Source organism: Panthera leo, chromosome E1 (genome assembly GCF_018350215.1).
Source record: "Panthera leo isolate Ple1 chromosome E1, P.leo_Ple1_pat1.1, whole genome shotgun sequence".
NCBI lineage: Eukaryota > Metazoa > Chordata > Mammalia > Carnivora > Felidae > Panthera > Panthera leo.
Genome location: NC_056692.1, coordinates 15,259,122 through 15,275,446, shown reverse-complemented (window position 1 = coordinate 15,275,446; position 16,325 = coordinate 15,259,122). Strand labels below are relative to the sequence as shown.

Below are 16,325 nucleotides of genomic sequence, written 5' to 3'. Positions count from 1 at the left end.
GGAAAGAAAAGTGAGCATAGTGGCCTTTTCCATTCTCTTCAAACAACTAGCCAAAAAAAAAAATGGGGGTGGGGGATAAATCCCAAGGCACCTAGCTGGCTCAATCAGTTAAGCATCCAATTCTTGGTTTCAGCTCAGGTTATGATCTCATGATACTTGAATGTGAACCCCTCATCTGGCTCCATGCTTACAGCACAGGGCCTGCTTGGGATTCTCCCTCCCTCTCTCTCTCACTCTCTCTCCCCCCTCTCTCCCCTTCCCCTGCTCGTGCTCTCTCTCAAGATAGTAAGAAAACTTTAAGAAAAAAATGTTTTAATAAAAAAAGGGTAAATTCCACTCATTTTGTTTGAGGGAGGGGGAAAATGTTTGCCACCTTTCCTCCAAAATTTTCTAAATTTATCTGCAGTACCTATGTTGCACAGTTTCAGAAGTTATACTATCCAGTGACCCTTAAAATGCTGCATTAAAAGAACTGCAAACAGGGATGCCTGGGTGGCTCAGTCGGTTAAGTGTCCGACTTCAGCTGAAGTCATGATCTCATGGTTCCTGGGTTCGAGCCCCTGCATCAGGTTCTGTGCTCAGGGCCTGGAGCCTGCTTCAGATTCTGTCTCCCTCTCTCTCTCTGCCCCTCCCCCGCTTGTGCTCTGTCTCTAAAATAAACATTAAAAACAAACAAACAAAAAGCTGCAAACAGCAAATTTGAATCAATTATTGAGAGAAAAAAAGACCTAGAAAATTAAAATAGGTAAAATCTATTTAAGTACGTACAAAAAGCAAAAACAACCTCAGAAAATATTCATGTACAATACCTCAGTAACCCCGGTACTTCCTTAAAACTTGATGCCTCTTTGGGTATATTAAGAGCTCACCTTCCAGACCTTCCAACCACCACTTAACTTAGGTTGTACCACATGAAATGATCATTTTTACAGGTGAAAAATGATTGAAATTGAGGTACAAACTGCCAATTATAAAATAAATAAGTCATGGGGCACCTGTGTGGCTCAGTTGATTTCTGCTCAGGTCATGAGTTCAGGGTCATGAAATCAAGCCCAGCGTCGGGCTCCTGTCCCTCCCTCTCCCTCTGTCTTTACTTTGCTTATATGCATGAGTATGCTCACTCTCTCAAATAAAAACAAAAAGGGGCGGGGGGGGGGGGGGGGGGGGTGGGGGGAGCCTGGGTGGCTCAGTCAGTTAAGCGTCTGACTTCGACTCAGGTCATGATCTCGCAGTTTGTGGGTTCAAGACCCATGTTGGGCTCTGTGCTGACAGCTCAGAGCCTGGAGCCTGCTTCGGATTCTGTGTCTCCCTCGCTCTCTGCCCCCCCCCCCGCCCACTCTTGCTCTGTGTCTCAAATAAACATTTAAAAAAACTGTAAAATAAATAAGTCACAATGCTATAAAGTACATACAGCATAAAAAATATTGTCAATAATATAACTTGGTATGGTGACAAACTACACTTATTGTGGTGAGCACTGCACAATGTACAGAATTACTGAATCACAACGTTGTACACCCAAACTAGTATCCCATGCATGTTCACTATACTTCAACTAAAAATTGACTGAAATTGGCAATTTCATATAGTTCAACCTCATAATTCATTCAACACAAGCAGAAATATAAATGCAAATTTGTCCTCCCTGGGCTTGGACATAGTTTGCGGTGACATGGCTACACGCACCAACAAAGTCGGAATTGTCAATAAACATGGGACATGTTATGGTGCCTCCCTCAGGAAAATGGTGAAGACTGAAATGAGCCAGCACATGGGGCGCCTGGGTGGCTCAGTTGGTTGAGCGTCCAACTCCGGCTTGGGCCATAATTTCACATTTGTGGGTTCAAGCCCCACATCAGGCTCTGTGCTGACAGCTTGAAGCCTGGAGCCTGCTTTGGATTCCTTGTCTCCCTCTCTTTCTCTGCCTTTCCCCTGCGTGCACTCTGTCTCTCTCTCTCTCAAAATATAAAAATAAAAAACATTAAAAAAAAAAGGTTTGGGGAGGGGTGCCTGGGTGGCTCAGTCAGTTGAGCGCCTGTCAGTTGTGCTTCAGATTCTGTCTCTCCCTCTCTCTCTGCTCCTACCCCACTTGCACTCTGGTCTCTCAAAAATAAAATAAATTTTTTAAAAAGAAACAAGCCAGCACACAAGTACACTTGCTCCTTGTGTGGCAAAACCAAGATGAAAAGATGAGCTGTGGGGATCTGGCATTGTGGTTCCTGCATGCAAACCATAGCGAGCGGGTGGTGCCTGGAACTACAACACCACATCTGCTGTCACAGCAAAGTCAATCATGAGAAGACTGAAGGAGCTGAAAGAAGCTCCACCATTTGAAACATTGCTAGCCTATAATAAATGGGGCAATTTATACAACAAAATTTAAATAAATAATTTATGTAGAAATGCAAATTTTGAGAATGGAAGTTTTCTATTCAATGAAATCAGTAGCTAAGATGGCTGGATCAAAAAACCAAAGTTGTAGATGTAATCTAGATCTGAATTTAGATTCATTTCCTAGCTCTCCATCCACTTGTCACAAGGCAAAGATTTTAAAAGTTGCAGGGGCGCCTGGGTGGCTCAGAAGCGTGCAACTTCGGCTCAGGTCAGGATCTCAGTTTGTGGGTTCGAGCCCTGCCTCAGGCTCTGTGTCGACAGCTCAGAGCCTGGAGCCTGCTTCCGATTCTGTCTCATTCTCTCTCTGCCCCTCCCCCACTCACTCTCTGTGTCTCAAAAATAAATAAATGCAAAAAACAAAAAAAATATTTTTTTTTAATAAGCTGCAGCCTCAGAGGCCCCAGCTGAGCTTCTGACTTCAGCTCAGGTCGTGATCTCACAGTTTGTGAGTTCGAGCCCTGTATCGGGGTCTCTGCTGTCAGCGTGGAAGCCGGCCTCCAATCCCCTGTTCCCCTCTCTCTGCCCCTCCCCTGCTTGCACTCACTCTCCTCAAAAGTAAACATTTAAATATATATAACAAATAAATAAATCAACAAAATAAGTAGTTTCAGCCTGCAAATTCATTAAATAACTTTCAGAAAAGAAATCTCTCAGGGTGCCTGGGTGGCTCAGTTGGTTGAGTGTCACACTCTTGATTCTGGCTCGGCTTGTGATCCCAGCCAGGGTCGTGGGATCAATCCCCAAGTCGGGCTCCACACTATCTGTGGAGCCTGCTTAAGATTTCCTCTCAGGGTGTCTGGGGTGGCTCAGTCAGTTAAGCGTCCAACTTGGATTTCAGCTCAGAACAGGATCTCCTAGCTTGTGAGATCGCCCCTTGTTGGGCTCTGCAGACAGCAGGAAGCTGGCTAGGGATGCTCTCTGCCCCTCCCCCCACTCACTGTCACTCTCACAGACACACACATGTGCGCTCTCTCTCTCTCTCTCCCTCAAAATAAATAATACACTAAAAAAGGTTAAAAAAAAGAAAGAAAGAAAAGACTCACTCTCTCCCCACTAGCTCGCACACATACTCTCATAAATACTAAAAAAATAAAATAAAATAAAATCTCTCATTATACAGATGATAAAAACAGGCCTTGAAAGTAACCATGTCTCAAGAGAGTGATCCACATAAAATCTGAACGTAACAAACTGCCCCCTAAATTTAATGACTTCTTGTCCAGTGCTTGTTCTACTATCTCTTGTTGCCTCTCCACTGGAAAATATACTCGACCTCCACACCCCTGTCTCCTTCATATGAAAGAAAATGCTAGGGGCGCCCAGGGTGGCTCAGAAAAGTTAAGCATCCAACTCTTGGTTTCTGCTCAGGTCATAATCTCACAACTAGTGGGTTTGGGCCCACCATCAGGCTCTGCACTGGCAGTTTGGGGCCTGCTTGGGATTATCCCTCTGTCTCTCTGCCCCTCCCCAACTCACGCGCAGGCACTCTCAAAATTAAACAAACTTTTTTTTTTTTTTTTAATTTTTTACAAACGGGCGCCTGGGTGGCTCAGTCAGTTGGATGTCCAACTCTTGATCTCAGCTCAGGTCATGATCTCACGGTTCGTGGGTTTAAGTCCCACTTTGGGAGAGCCTGCGTGGGATTCTGTCTCTCCCTCTCTCTCTGCCCCTCCCCACTCTCCCTCTCAAAAGAAAAAAATGCTAAACAGAGAAATTAAGTCAAAAGACTCTTCAAAGGAACTTCTAAGTTACAAAATTAAAATCTATGGAACAGAAATAAGAGCTTCAAGGAGACTGGACTAATGTTTACATACAAGCACAGAAGCTATCAGCCTGGGAGTGCAACATCCGTCCCAGTGATGTTACCTATTTATTGCCACCTTTCCTAATGTTCTTAATCCTTACCTGTAAAATAAGTGGCATATCTACTTTGCAGGGGTTTTTTTTGAGGATTGAGAGAAATAATAAGTACCTGGCATAATTAATAGATGTTATTAGAGAATTTTATTATCACAGAGTCAATGAAAACTTTTTAAAGCTTTTCAGTTTGTTAGCACTACTTGACCATAGCAGTCAATAAAGTACATTTGTAGTTTTCTAGTCCTTGATACAGGACAGGGACCAGCAATAGGTATGGTGCCTTTATTAAACATCACTGTTGTTACTAATTCAAATTAACTCAATTACACATACTAACAGAAGAAATAATTCTAAAAACGTTTATACATTCACTGCAATATAAACTCCTTGAAGAGACCCTTTGTCTATTTTGTTTAATGATGAATCCCAAGTGTCTAGAACAGTGCCTGGTACATAGTTGGGTCTCATTATGTATTTGTCAAATGCCTTTGGAACTTACTTTTAACACTCTGAATACTAAGGCTTTCAAAACACAATAATCTTGGCATTTAAGTACAATTTTTTTCTTCTTGTACCAGCCTAAAGAGAAGCACCTCTCACTCTAGAATTAACTCCTATCTTCCCTAGAAACAGGCAAAAAAAAAAAAAAATCTTGTGTAAGCCTTCTGAAGAACTTTAAAACGTTCCCAACTAGCTTCTGTTAGGTAGAAACAGGACAACTTTGGGGTGCCTGGGTAGCACAGTGTGTTAAGCGTCAGGACCCCTGGTCTCAGCTCGCATCATGATCTCACTGAGCCCAGCACTGGGCTCTGCACCGCTGGCACGGAGCCTGCTTGGGATTCTCTCTTCTCTGCCCCTTCCCCACTTGTGCGTTTTCTCTCTCTCTCTCTCAAAATAAATTAACTTAAAAAAAAAATTTTTTTTTAAACAGGACAACCTTCTACCCAGATTCTACAATTTTGACTGCAAAGAAGTACCACTCTCATTAGTCTCACGATTGGGGGAAGTGGGAAATTCCCTCTGACTCCATCAAAACAGGAGTTTTCTCTTCCAAGAGTTTAAGAGGATATCCCCTCAGGCAGCCAAAAATGTTAAGCCTTGGTAGAATCAAAAAGATGAGGTGCAGAGAAAACAGAGGTAGAAAATAAGAGATTTAAAAAGAAAAGGGGCGCCTGGGTGGCTCAGTTGGTTAAGCATCCGACTTCGGCTCAGGTCACGATCTCACAGTCTGTGAGTTCGAGCCCCGCGTCAGGCTCTGTGCTGACAGCTCAGAGCCTGGAGCCTGCTTCAGATTCTGTGTCTCCCTCTCTCTCTGCCCCTTCCCCGCTCATGCTCTGTCTCTCTCTGTCTCAAACATAAATAAAAACATTTAAAAAAAAAAAAAAAAAAAGAAAAGAGAGGGGTGCCTGGGTAGCTCAGTCGGTTAAGCATTCAACTTCAGCTCAGATCATGATCCCACAAGTTCGTGAGTTCGAGCCCCGCATCAGGCTCTGTGCTGACAGCTCAGAGCCTGAAGCCTGCTTCAAATTCTATGTCTCCCTCTCTCTCTGCTCCTCCCCCACTCATGCTCTGTCTCTCTTTCAAAAATAAATAAAAACATTAAAAAAAACTTTTTTAAATAAAAAGAAAAGAGATTGGCAAGATAAGCGACCTAAGACACTGACATATGGGGAAAAAAGGAAAAAAAAGGTCGAGGTCTAAATCTTTTGTCATATTTTTGCAGAATTAGAAGACACATTTGTTTTAGAATACATCAGGGGGAAAAAGCACCAAAAATAACCCTTGTACTGATACAGCTTAAAAGAAAGGTTACACCATTCAAATTTATTACTAATTTCACTTATTCTTCTAAGTCTCTGAACAGCCAAGAAACCTTCACCAAAATTTCAGCAGTTTTAAAGCTGTGAAACCTATTCTGCAGATTTTGTATTAATGAATTCCTTTTGGAAATTCTAAAAACAAAGTCATAAATGGGGCACCTGGGTGGCTCAGTTGGTTAACCGTCCAACTCTTGATTTCGGCTTAGGTCATGATCTCAGGGCTCATAAGTTTGAGCCCTCTGTGCTGACAGCGTGAAGCCTGCTTGGAATTCTCTCAGCCCCTCCCCCACTCACACACACATGGGCTCTCTCAAAACACACATTTAAAAAAATAAAATCATAACTGTCAGTGATATTTCCTAGTCAAAGAACACACAGTGTTTTGAAATTTTCATGATATTCTTCTCATAAAGTTTTACTACTTAAAACAACACATTATAACAAATAAATACAATGACTAACCACCAAGGTACAAGTAGTATTAATTGGTAGCATTTTATTAATCAGAACCCATTCACTGCCCAAGGCTTACATTAAGCCTTTAGAATCACATTTCACAAAACTGGTTATAGGTAGTATATACACTATATGTACCTACTATAGATAGTATCAGTATGTTCCTAGTGAGTAATCTTGAGACTGCTAGCAAAAATATTTTAATCCTAAATTATATTTTTATTCTATGGAATCTTTCATTCCAGATCTACCTACAACAGGTGTTTTATTTGTCAGAGAGACATGAACATTCTCTTGAATATTAACCTGGAATTAGTATCAAAAGAACTACAGACCAGCTCAACATGGCCAAATTATGTATTATATTGCTTCGGAATAATTTGGACAACCTTCACTTTTAGGATATGCAAATGTTCAGATTTGAGTTACAATTAAGGATTTTCAGAACTAATTTCTTTATGCAAATGTAACTTAGAGACTAACACCACAAGAGTACACTTGCTAGGAAAAACTCAAAAGAGATAATTCATCTTATAATATGACCACAGTATACCCACAGCAAAATTTTACTTCATCTTTCACACCGGAAAACAGGAATACTCTGCCCTTTAATGAACCCACAATTTCATAACCCTGTAAATTAGCAGGCAAGGCAAGTAATCATTAATTGCCCTTCTACAGACAAGGAATGCAAGGGTTCCAAGGCCTTTGCACTATACCACATCTGCCAAAATATGAAAATAGTCATAAATTTCAATGCAACGTGTCTCTTTGAAATTTCACAAATGAACGTTAAACATATTTCATATTGCTTTAGCTGGATAAAATCCTGACCTGATCACAAATCAAGCTTACCAATGACAGATCTGCCCAGCTATTGTGCTAAATCGTTGGAAGAAGGGCTACAAATTGAAGATTAAATTTAAAACAAGATAAACCAGGATCATGGTCATGTTTTCTAAACTAAACAATTCAGTGTTCTAAACAGAATGGTCATAACAAGGTATGGGGTTAGACTATAGAAGCGTACTTGGGGAAAATCTTCCAAGCTTAGGACAGACACTGCTACTAACACCTAAGTCAAGTATTTTTAAAGACTTTTTTAATGTTTTTTTTTTTTTTGGGGGGGGGGAGGAAGAGAGAGATGGAGAGATAGAGAACAAGCGGGGGGGGGGGGGGTGTGAGGGGGGCAGAGAGAGAGAGACAGAGGATCCAAAGCAGGTTCTGAGCTGACACAAACTGACATCATGACCTGAGCTTAACCACTGCATTCATCAAAAACACAGATCTACTCAAGACAGACAGACATAAAACTAACATATTTGGCTTTGACACTATCAGTCAGGTCCACCGGTTGGTGGTTTGTATCAATCTAAATGAGATGAGTAAGAACAAATGGTCTTAAGTACAATAACCGCAAGTTTGCATCTCCGAACAATCCTAGTTTATGCTTACGGTCTTAGCACTATTATGAATTGCTACCCCTTCGTTTCAAGGTACCCTGATTTGAATGATAAATTATGATGGCCCTTTAATTATTATGGCAGTTATTATGACCCAATTATTATGTAGTCTAACATGAATATTTAGTTAATGAATTCAAACCACAGAATTATGTTGGCAAACCAATTTGCTGTTAACTGACCATTTCAGAAACAGTATAACTTTTTGCTACTGTTCCTCACTACCCCTTAATGGATTCTGTATGACAGCTCTCTAGGCTAGTATCTGGAACATTTGCAAATCATTTGTCAACCTCTCCCCCTCCTAAAAGTGTTATGACTAAATCATTAACTTAAAGGCTGCATCCATCAAGACAAAAGGGGGGGGGGGGGTGGACAGAGGTTTTAAATAAAAGCAATTTGCAGAAATGCCTGGCCATACCCCAGCAGACTCTACAAACCGAGGAAACCAAAGAAACCGTATGCAAACACAAATTTTGAGATTACCTAAAATCCCTCATTCTAACTTCATTCACTGTCCCTTAAAATGAGATTTTTTTAAAGTTTATTAATTTTTTTTTAATAATCTCTCCACCCAATGTGGGGCTCAAACTCATGACCCCAAGATCAAGAATCGCACACTATGGGGCACCTGCATGGCTTACTGGGTTAAGCGTTTAAGAATCCAACTTCGGGGTGCCTGGGTGGCTCAGTCGGTTAAGCGGCCGACTTCGGCTCAGGTCATGATCTCCCGGTCTGTGAGTTCGAGCCCCGCATCGAGCTCTGTGCTGACAGCTCAGAGCCTGGAGCCTGTTTCAATTCTGTGTCTCCCTCTCTCTGACCCTCCCCCGCTCATGCTCTGTCTCTCTCTGTGTCAAAAATAAATAAACGTTAAAAAGATTTAAAAAAAAAAAAAAAAAAAAAAAAAAAAGAATCCAACTTCGGCTCAGGTCACGACCTCACGGTTTGTGGGTTCGAGCCCCATGTCGGGCTCTGTGCTGACAGCTCAGAGACTGGGGCCTGCTTCAGATTCTGTGTCTCCCTCTCCCTCAAAAATAAATAAACGTTGGGGAGCCTGGGTGGCTCAGTCAGTTAAGCGACCCACTTCAGCTCAGGTCATGATCTCACGATTCGTGGGTTAGAGCTCCATATCGGGCTCTGTGCTGACAGCTCAGAGCCAGAAGCCTGCTTCAGATTCTGTGTCTCCCTCTCTCTGCTCCTCCCCCTCTCTCAAAAATAAACATTAAAAAATATTTTTAGTAAGTAAATGTTAAAAAAAATTAAAGAGGGGCGCCTGGGTGGCTCAGTCGGTTGAACGTCCGACTTCGGCTCAGGTCATGATCTCGCGGTCTGTGAGTCTGAGCCCCGCGTCCGGCTCTGTGCTGACAGCTCGGAGCCTGGAGCCTGCTTTGGATTCTGTGTCTCCCTCTCTCTCTGACCCTCCTCCACTCACACCTGTCTCTCTCTCTCCTTCAAAAATAAATAAACATTAAAAAAAAAAAAAATTAAAGAATCGCACGCTTTTCGGACTGAGCCAGGGAGGTGTCCTAAGATGGAATTGTTTTGAAAACACGAGGTTTCTTTAGAAAAGCGTGAAGATGTTTTATCTACTATTTATGACAGATACAAGTCAAGCACCAAGACACATTATTTGAACTACTAAAAAAGTAAGTATACAGCATTCCCAGCTTACTACCTTAATTAGTTACACACAGGTCTCTTTTGTGGCTTAGAAGTGGCTTAGAAGAAATGAGAGTACTGGTCTAAAGATCAGCAGACAAGTTCTGGCTTTGCCATTTACTAGCCAACCAGTCATGTGGTAGAAAAAAAAAAAAACATTGAATCTCAAATTCACTTTCCTGAACCATAAAATGGAAGCAACATTATCTAGTTCACTGATACATGATATAAGTAAAAAAGTTTGTGAAAGAAGTTTGTGAAATGTGAAATTCTAGATAAATGTGTTCTATAAAGTCTAAAAGTTTAACCTTTACCCTACTCCTGTCATTGCTGTTTAAATACACACTCATCTTAAATATAAAGCAAAAAAAAAAAAAAAAAAAATTGCTGCAAAATCAGCCTTACAGCCTTCTTTTTTAAAAATTATGCTTTGGGTTAGGGGCGCCCGGGTGGCTCAGATGAGCGTCTGACTTCGGCGCAGGTCATGATCTCACGTTTCATGGGTTTGAGCCCAGAGTCGGGCTCTGTGCTGACAGCTCGGAGACCGGAGCCTGCTTCACATTGTGTCTCCCCCTCTCTCTGCCCCTCCCCTGTTCACGCTTTGTCTCTGTCTCTCAATAATAAATAAACGTTAAAAAAAAATTTAAAAAAAAAAAATGCTTTGGGTGGCTCAGTCGGCTAAGCATCTGACTTCAGCTCAGGTCATGATCTCAGAGTTCGTGAGTTTGGCCCCCCACAGAGTCTGGAGCTTGCTTCCGATTCTGTGTCTGCCCCATCACTGCTCATGCTCGCGCTCTCTCAAAAAAAATAAAATAAATAAAATAAAATTTATTTTTTTATTTTTTTTTTTGAATTATGCTTTTGGGGGCACCTCAGTGGCTCAGTCAGTTAAGCATCCCTCTTCGGCTGAGGTCATGATGTGGCTTCTCATGAGTTCCAGTGCCCCATCAGGCTCTAAGCTGACAACTTGGAGACCGCGTCTCCCTCTCTGTCTCTGCCCCTCCCCCGGTCACACTCTCTCTCCCAAAAGTAAATAAACATTTAAAAAATTAAAATAAATAAATAAATAAATCACCAAAACTTTCAAAAAAATTATGCTTTTGGGGCATATGGGTGGCTCAATGGGTTAAGCGTCTGACTTCAGTTCAGGTCATGATCTCGCAGTTTGTGAATTCGAGCCCCACACTGGGCTGTCACCACAGAGCCTGCTTCAGATCCTCTGTTCCCCCCCACCCCTCCCCCACTCGTTCTCTATCAAAATAAATAAACTTTAAAAAATGAAAAAAAAGTTTTTTTTATTATGCCTTCAGGGGTACCTGGGTGGCTCAGTTGGGTTAAGTGTCCAACTCTTGGTAACAGCTCAGGTCACGATCTCACGGTTTCCTGAGCTCAAGCTCCATGTCAGGCTCTGTGCTAAGCCTGCTTAGGAATCTGTCTCTCCCTTTCTCTGCATCCGTGCTCTCTCAAAATAAATAAATTTTAAGAAAATAAAAATAGGGGCGCCTGGATGGCTCAGTTGGTTAAGCGTCCAACTTCGGCTCAGGTCATCATCTCACAGTCCGTGAGTTCGAGCCCCGCATCAGGATCTGTGCTGCTATCAGTTCAGAGCCTGGAGCTTGCTTCGGATTCTGTGTCTCCCCCTCTCTCTGCCCCTCCCCCATTCACGCTCTGTCTCTGTGTCTCAAAAAATGAATAAACATTAAAAAAAATTTTTTTAAAGAAAATAAAAAATAAAAATAATGTTCTCAGATCTTCTTAAAGTATTGGTAACTCATTTGTAAAATTAGATACATTAAACTACCAGACTGAAATTTCACTTTCTATATTTCACTTGCTATATATACCAGGTTAAAGTCTAGGAGTGTTTTAAATATTTCATATTCCTTTGAACAAGCTTATTAGACAATTATGAAAACTCTGCTTGTTTGCACAGACTCTTCAACGTGTTTGTACTTACTGAATCCAAATTTTGCTCAGATTATGTGTTCTAGACCATACTAGAATTCAAATTGAGACCTTTTCAAATAAAGGTGAAAAGGATGCCTAGGAATGTCCGCAATAGTAAGAATTTACTCCCATCATCTCAAATTACAATGATTTCATTATATTCCATAGTTTGGGAAGCCAACAAAATAAACTGAAATTTGCCCACTGTGCACAATACTGTACAAAAGCCTAAAGTAGGGGTGCCTGGCTGGTTCAGTTGGTGGAGCATGCGACTCTTGATCTTGGGGTCATGAATTCCTGCCCCATGTGGGGTGTACAGTTTACTTAAACAAAAAAGTATTTTAAATGTTAAAGTAAACACAAAAGAGCATCCGATTTAATTAAATATGAAGGCTAGGGCACCTGGGTGGCTCAGTCAGTTAAGCATCTGACTTCGGCTCAGGTCATCTCATGGTCTGTGAGTTCAAGCCCCTAGCTGGCTGGACTCTGTGAAGACAGCTGGGAACCTGGAGCCTGCTTCAGATTCTGTGTCTCCCCCTTCTCTCTGCCCCTCCCCCGCCTGGAGCCTGCTTCAGAGTCTGTGTCCCCCCCGCCACCCCTCCCCATTTGGGCTCTCGCTCACTCTTGAAAATAAACATTCAAAAAAAATTTTTTTAATGTTTATTTATTTTTGAGACAGGGAGAGATAGCATGAACGGGGGAGGGGCAGAGAGAGAAGACGACACAGAATCTGAAGCAGGCTCCAGGCTCTGAGCTGTCAGCACAGAGCTCGATGCGGGGCTCGAACTCACAAACCGTGAGATCACGACCTGAGCCGAAGTCGGAGGCTCAACCGACTGAGCCACCCAGGCGCCCCACAAAAAAAAAAAAAAATTTTTTTTGTTTTAAAATTAAGGCTAAAGGTTACCTGTAGAAGGGATTTTTTTAATTGCGTTATCCAACTCTGCTTATATTTAGGCAGGGGGAAAAAAACATTCAATAAAGTTAACTCCCATTAACTGAAATAGCAATAATAAAAATTATTATTGCCCTACATAGAATTGATAGTAACCTGCTTTAAACTCGTTACTAAAGTTACTCTTTATCCGTTTTTCTCTCCCTAACATCTATTAAGGAGTTTATTCACAACATGTTCCCACCTTCACTGACTATAGAATAAGCTAGAGATGAGGCTCTGGTATTTTAAAAAGGACTGCGCTCAAGTAAATAACTCAGAATAGATGCATTCATTCACACAGAGAATGAATCACAAGCGACCATCTAAACTTTACCCCTACCCCACAAGGAGCCAATCATCACAGGGAAAAGGTAAGAAAGGACAAAACCAGCAACTACCCCACAAACCCAATGTACTTTATGCTGACCCCTCTACTCTGAAAAATGTGAAAAGCACTTTTCCGCTTTTATTTTTCCTTTTCTGTACTACTGTGGTTTGTGTATATGGGAATGTTAAGACTTGGTTCAGAAATGCTTAAAGGTAACAGGCTTGCTTAAAACTGCTACAAATGTTAGAAAACCTATGTCTTAGACTACTAAGTGATGCTGCTAGATTTAATCTCCAAGGTGAACACTCCTACCCCAAACTTCAATATTTCCTATCTGCAACCGCCAAGTGTCCTTTTCCTGAACACAGCTTAGCTCTTCCTCCAGTACCATTAAATAATCCATATAAATTGATTCCAATTCCCCAGAATATAATTAAATGATGCTACAAAAAAGTATTAGGTTCAACAGAGTATGCAACATAACAGATACTGCAGGAACCAGAAAAGCCAGTATTTACTTCCAACCCAAAAACAAATCATTTAAATGCACTCTTCTTCTACTCCCCACACCACATATTGTTCAGTGACTAAAACTATGAGGAATTTTTGTCACCACAAAACTGAATTATTGCACTCAACAAAGGAGTGGACACAGGTAGAGGCTACTTCCTGATGACTGCTTTCCTCTACTTCCCAATGAATTCCTCCCTATCTTGTGCCCAGCAGTCACAGGAGTTCCTTCCCACCTGGTAGATCCTATTTCCTTCCCCCTTTATATCCTGAAGGAGACACTTAACGCTTAAATAACTTAATGAAGTGGCTCTCTCTAGATAACACTATGTTCAATAACCAACAGGGCTGTGGTTAAAACTCCTCACCACCCAGCTCCAATATTATCACTAAACCATCACTTGCTTGGAAGCTACAATCATGAGCTTCCAAAATCAGTTTTAAAACAAATTAAAAACAAAAAGCTTCTTCCACACCCTTTTTGGTTTTGGCAAAACCTAAATCCTAACTTGAGAATTTGAGCCTAAATCCTTACAGACCAGAGAGCATTCAAATATAATTTCAAGTTTCCCCCCAAGGACACTAATAGATTGAGAGGAACCTATCTGGTGCCTAAGGGGGATGAAGAAAAACTTCCACAAGGAGCACACCTACATTGTTTCACTTTTAAACACGGAAATAAAGACAAATCTGACCTTGAGCTGTACTTCCCCATCTTATTTCCCTCTCCCTCCCAACAAAAACCTTGTTCAATACAAATAGGTATGTAAGAATTTATGAAATGCAATTGGAGTTCCTGACCTTTTCTAATTTTCAAATTCTTGAATCCTAATATATGATGATATACTGAGACTACCCCTGAGGCTATTCACATGACCAACCTGGCATTCAAGGAAAGCATGGGCCCTACATAACATTTTGAAAAATAAGTGGCTTCAGTAATTATGAAAAAATCTGAAGATCAATGGTTGTTTCCAACCTTGTCTCACCCCTGAACAGAATTAAAACCACAGAAACCACATATAAGGTTTTTTGTTTTTATAATACTACAGGTTTAACGGATGTGGGGTAATTCAAGTTACCTAGGTCCAAAATGGAGGAGGTAAGGGCAATTTTAAAGAGCAGCACCCTTTGACGACTAAACAGACACAATGGACATTTCGATCAAGTTCTAAAAAAATGACTCAAGAACCTTTAGGGGCAAAGGAGCAATGAACAAAGAACTGTTCAAATCTGTACACAAAGCCATTTCTTTAAAATAGAAAAGAGAAAATACGATCTGCTGGGATGCCCTATGTTCAAAATCCAATAACCAAACCCTCAGCTGAGGGCTTCGGGTAGGTTACGACCTCCCCATTAAATACAAACACGCATTCCAAGCCGGGGGAGTCAACCAAAATACAGTTATTAAACGTTATTTGAAATAACTTTATTTTCCAACAGGTCTTTTCGTTTGTCATAATGGTAACTGTAAACAGTAAAGTCATCATTTTTACAAACTGGTAAACTGAGGCACGGGCATTTAAAGGACTAAGAATCAGGGTCTCCTTATTTCCTGTTCAATGCTTTATCCACCAGAACCTGCCCCCCCCCCCCCCCCCCCCCGCCGTCCCCAGCTAACGATGCCAGAAAATGATTACAGGAACTTGCGAGCTCTCCAGGATAAGTCCGAGGAAAGGGACCGTGAGCGAGGTTTTTCTAGACCTCCCCAGAAGAAAGCAAGGTTGATTGAACGTAAAGTCTAAAAATCACTCAATACAAGGTGTGCCGGCCTACGGAAAGGAAATCCGATCGCAGCATCTCGGCTGGCCTCCGCTCAAGGATGAACTGCAGTGATTCCCACTCTGTCCTTCCCCACCCCTCACCCAAGACGGCCCTCCACCACAAACCCAAAGCCCTCCGCTCGCAAGGATTCTCCTTTGTGAGACTCCACAGCCGCCGCCCCACATTGGGCCTCCGGGGAAAAGCCACCGCCCCCACCCGCCATATTTCCCTCAAAGGCGCCCGCGCTGCAGCTCCCGGTGCCACTCTCCCCCATGTGACGGGTGTTTCTTCTCCCATCACCCCACCCAATTGTTCGCCACATCCCAAGATGGCCCAGAGGTTCCCCTGGGGATTGCTCGCGCGGAGACAGCACCCGCCATCTCCTCCCCCTCCCCCGCCCCGGGACTCGCCCTCCCCCCCCCCAGCCGCCATTTTACAACCAACTCCTCCACCCTCTCGCCTCGGCCTCCAGGCCCGCGAGTGTCTGCAACTGAGGACGCCAAAGGGGTCAAATTCCTGGGCCTGGAGCCTCCCACCGCTCCGGGAGCCCACAGGCCATTTCCTGCTTCCCGAATCCACGTCCCCGGCCAGGTTCGGAGACGATGCCGCCATTTTGTCTCCTGCTCCCGGCCTCTGTGGGCGGCGGCAGAGGGTCCGAGAATTCCAGCCCCCCGTAACCCCCCCAACTCACCGTCGTATCGCTCAGCCTGCTCGGCCAGCTTCGCCTGGTACACCAGATCCTCCCGATCATCCATAGCGGCAGCGGCTCCGGCAGGGTCTGCGCGACGGATGGAAGCGGATAGTGTCTCCGACTCTCTCAGCCTCTCGCTCCGTGTCTGGGCAGCAAAAATGGCGGCGCCTCAATCCGGGACTTCCGCCTGCGCACGCGGACAACTGCTCAGCTCTATGGCAACCGCTCCCTGGCAACTGGCGCGGGGGGGGGGGGGGGCGGGTCCAGGAGCTCAAAGCCCGAAGAGGCTGGAACCAGCCAGAAGCCCCTCCTCCGTGGGCTCCGCAGGCGTTGGAACGTTGAGGCGGGAACTGCGACGGCTGGGAGGGAGAACTATCCCGAGAGATTGAGGGAAGAGAGAGACAGCGCGGGGGAGGCCGCCTGGACGGCTCCTGAAGTGAGTGAGCGAGGGAGCCTGGGCTGTGACCTAAGGCCGACGCCTGGACGTGCGGGAAGA

At 43.1% G+C, this 16,325-nt stretch overlaps 1 protein-coding gene across 2 annotated transcripts in view; it reads right to left on the bottom strand.

The window, feature by feature from the left end:
* The window catches only part of YWHAE (tyrosine 3-monooxygenase/tryptophan 5-monooxygenase activation protein epsilon), a 54,596-nt gene extending 38,684 nt beyond the window's left edge, over positions 1–15,912 (bottom strand). Inside the window, exon 1 of one of the 2 annotated variants that reach the window (XM_042916467.1) lies at positions 15,830–15,912. Coding sequence is in view for 1 of the 2 variants with exons in the window: in XM_042916466.1 (XP_042772400.1) it covers positions 15,830–15,893 (64 nt within the window). In the remaining variant the exon portion in view is untranslated. The remainder of the gene's footprint in view (positions 1–15,829) is intronic. The other variant, XM_042916466.1, reaches the window with a different exon arrangement.
* Positions 15,913–16,325: the final 413 nt, after the last annotated feature.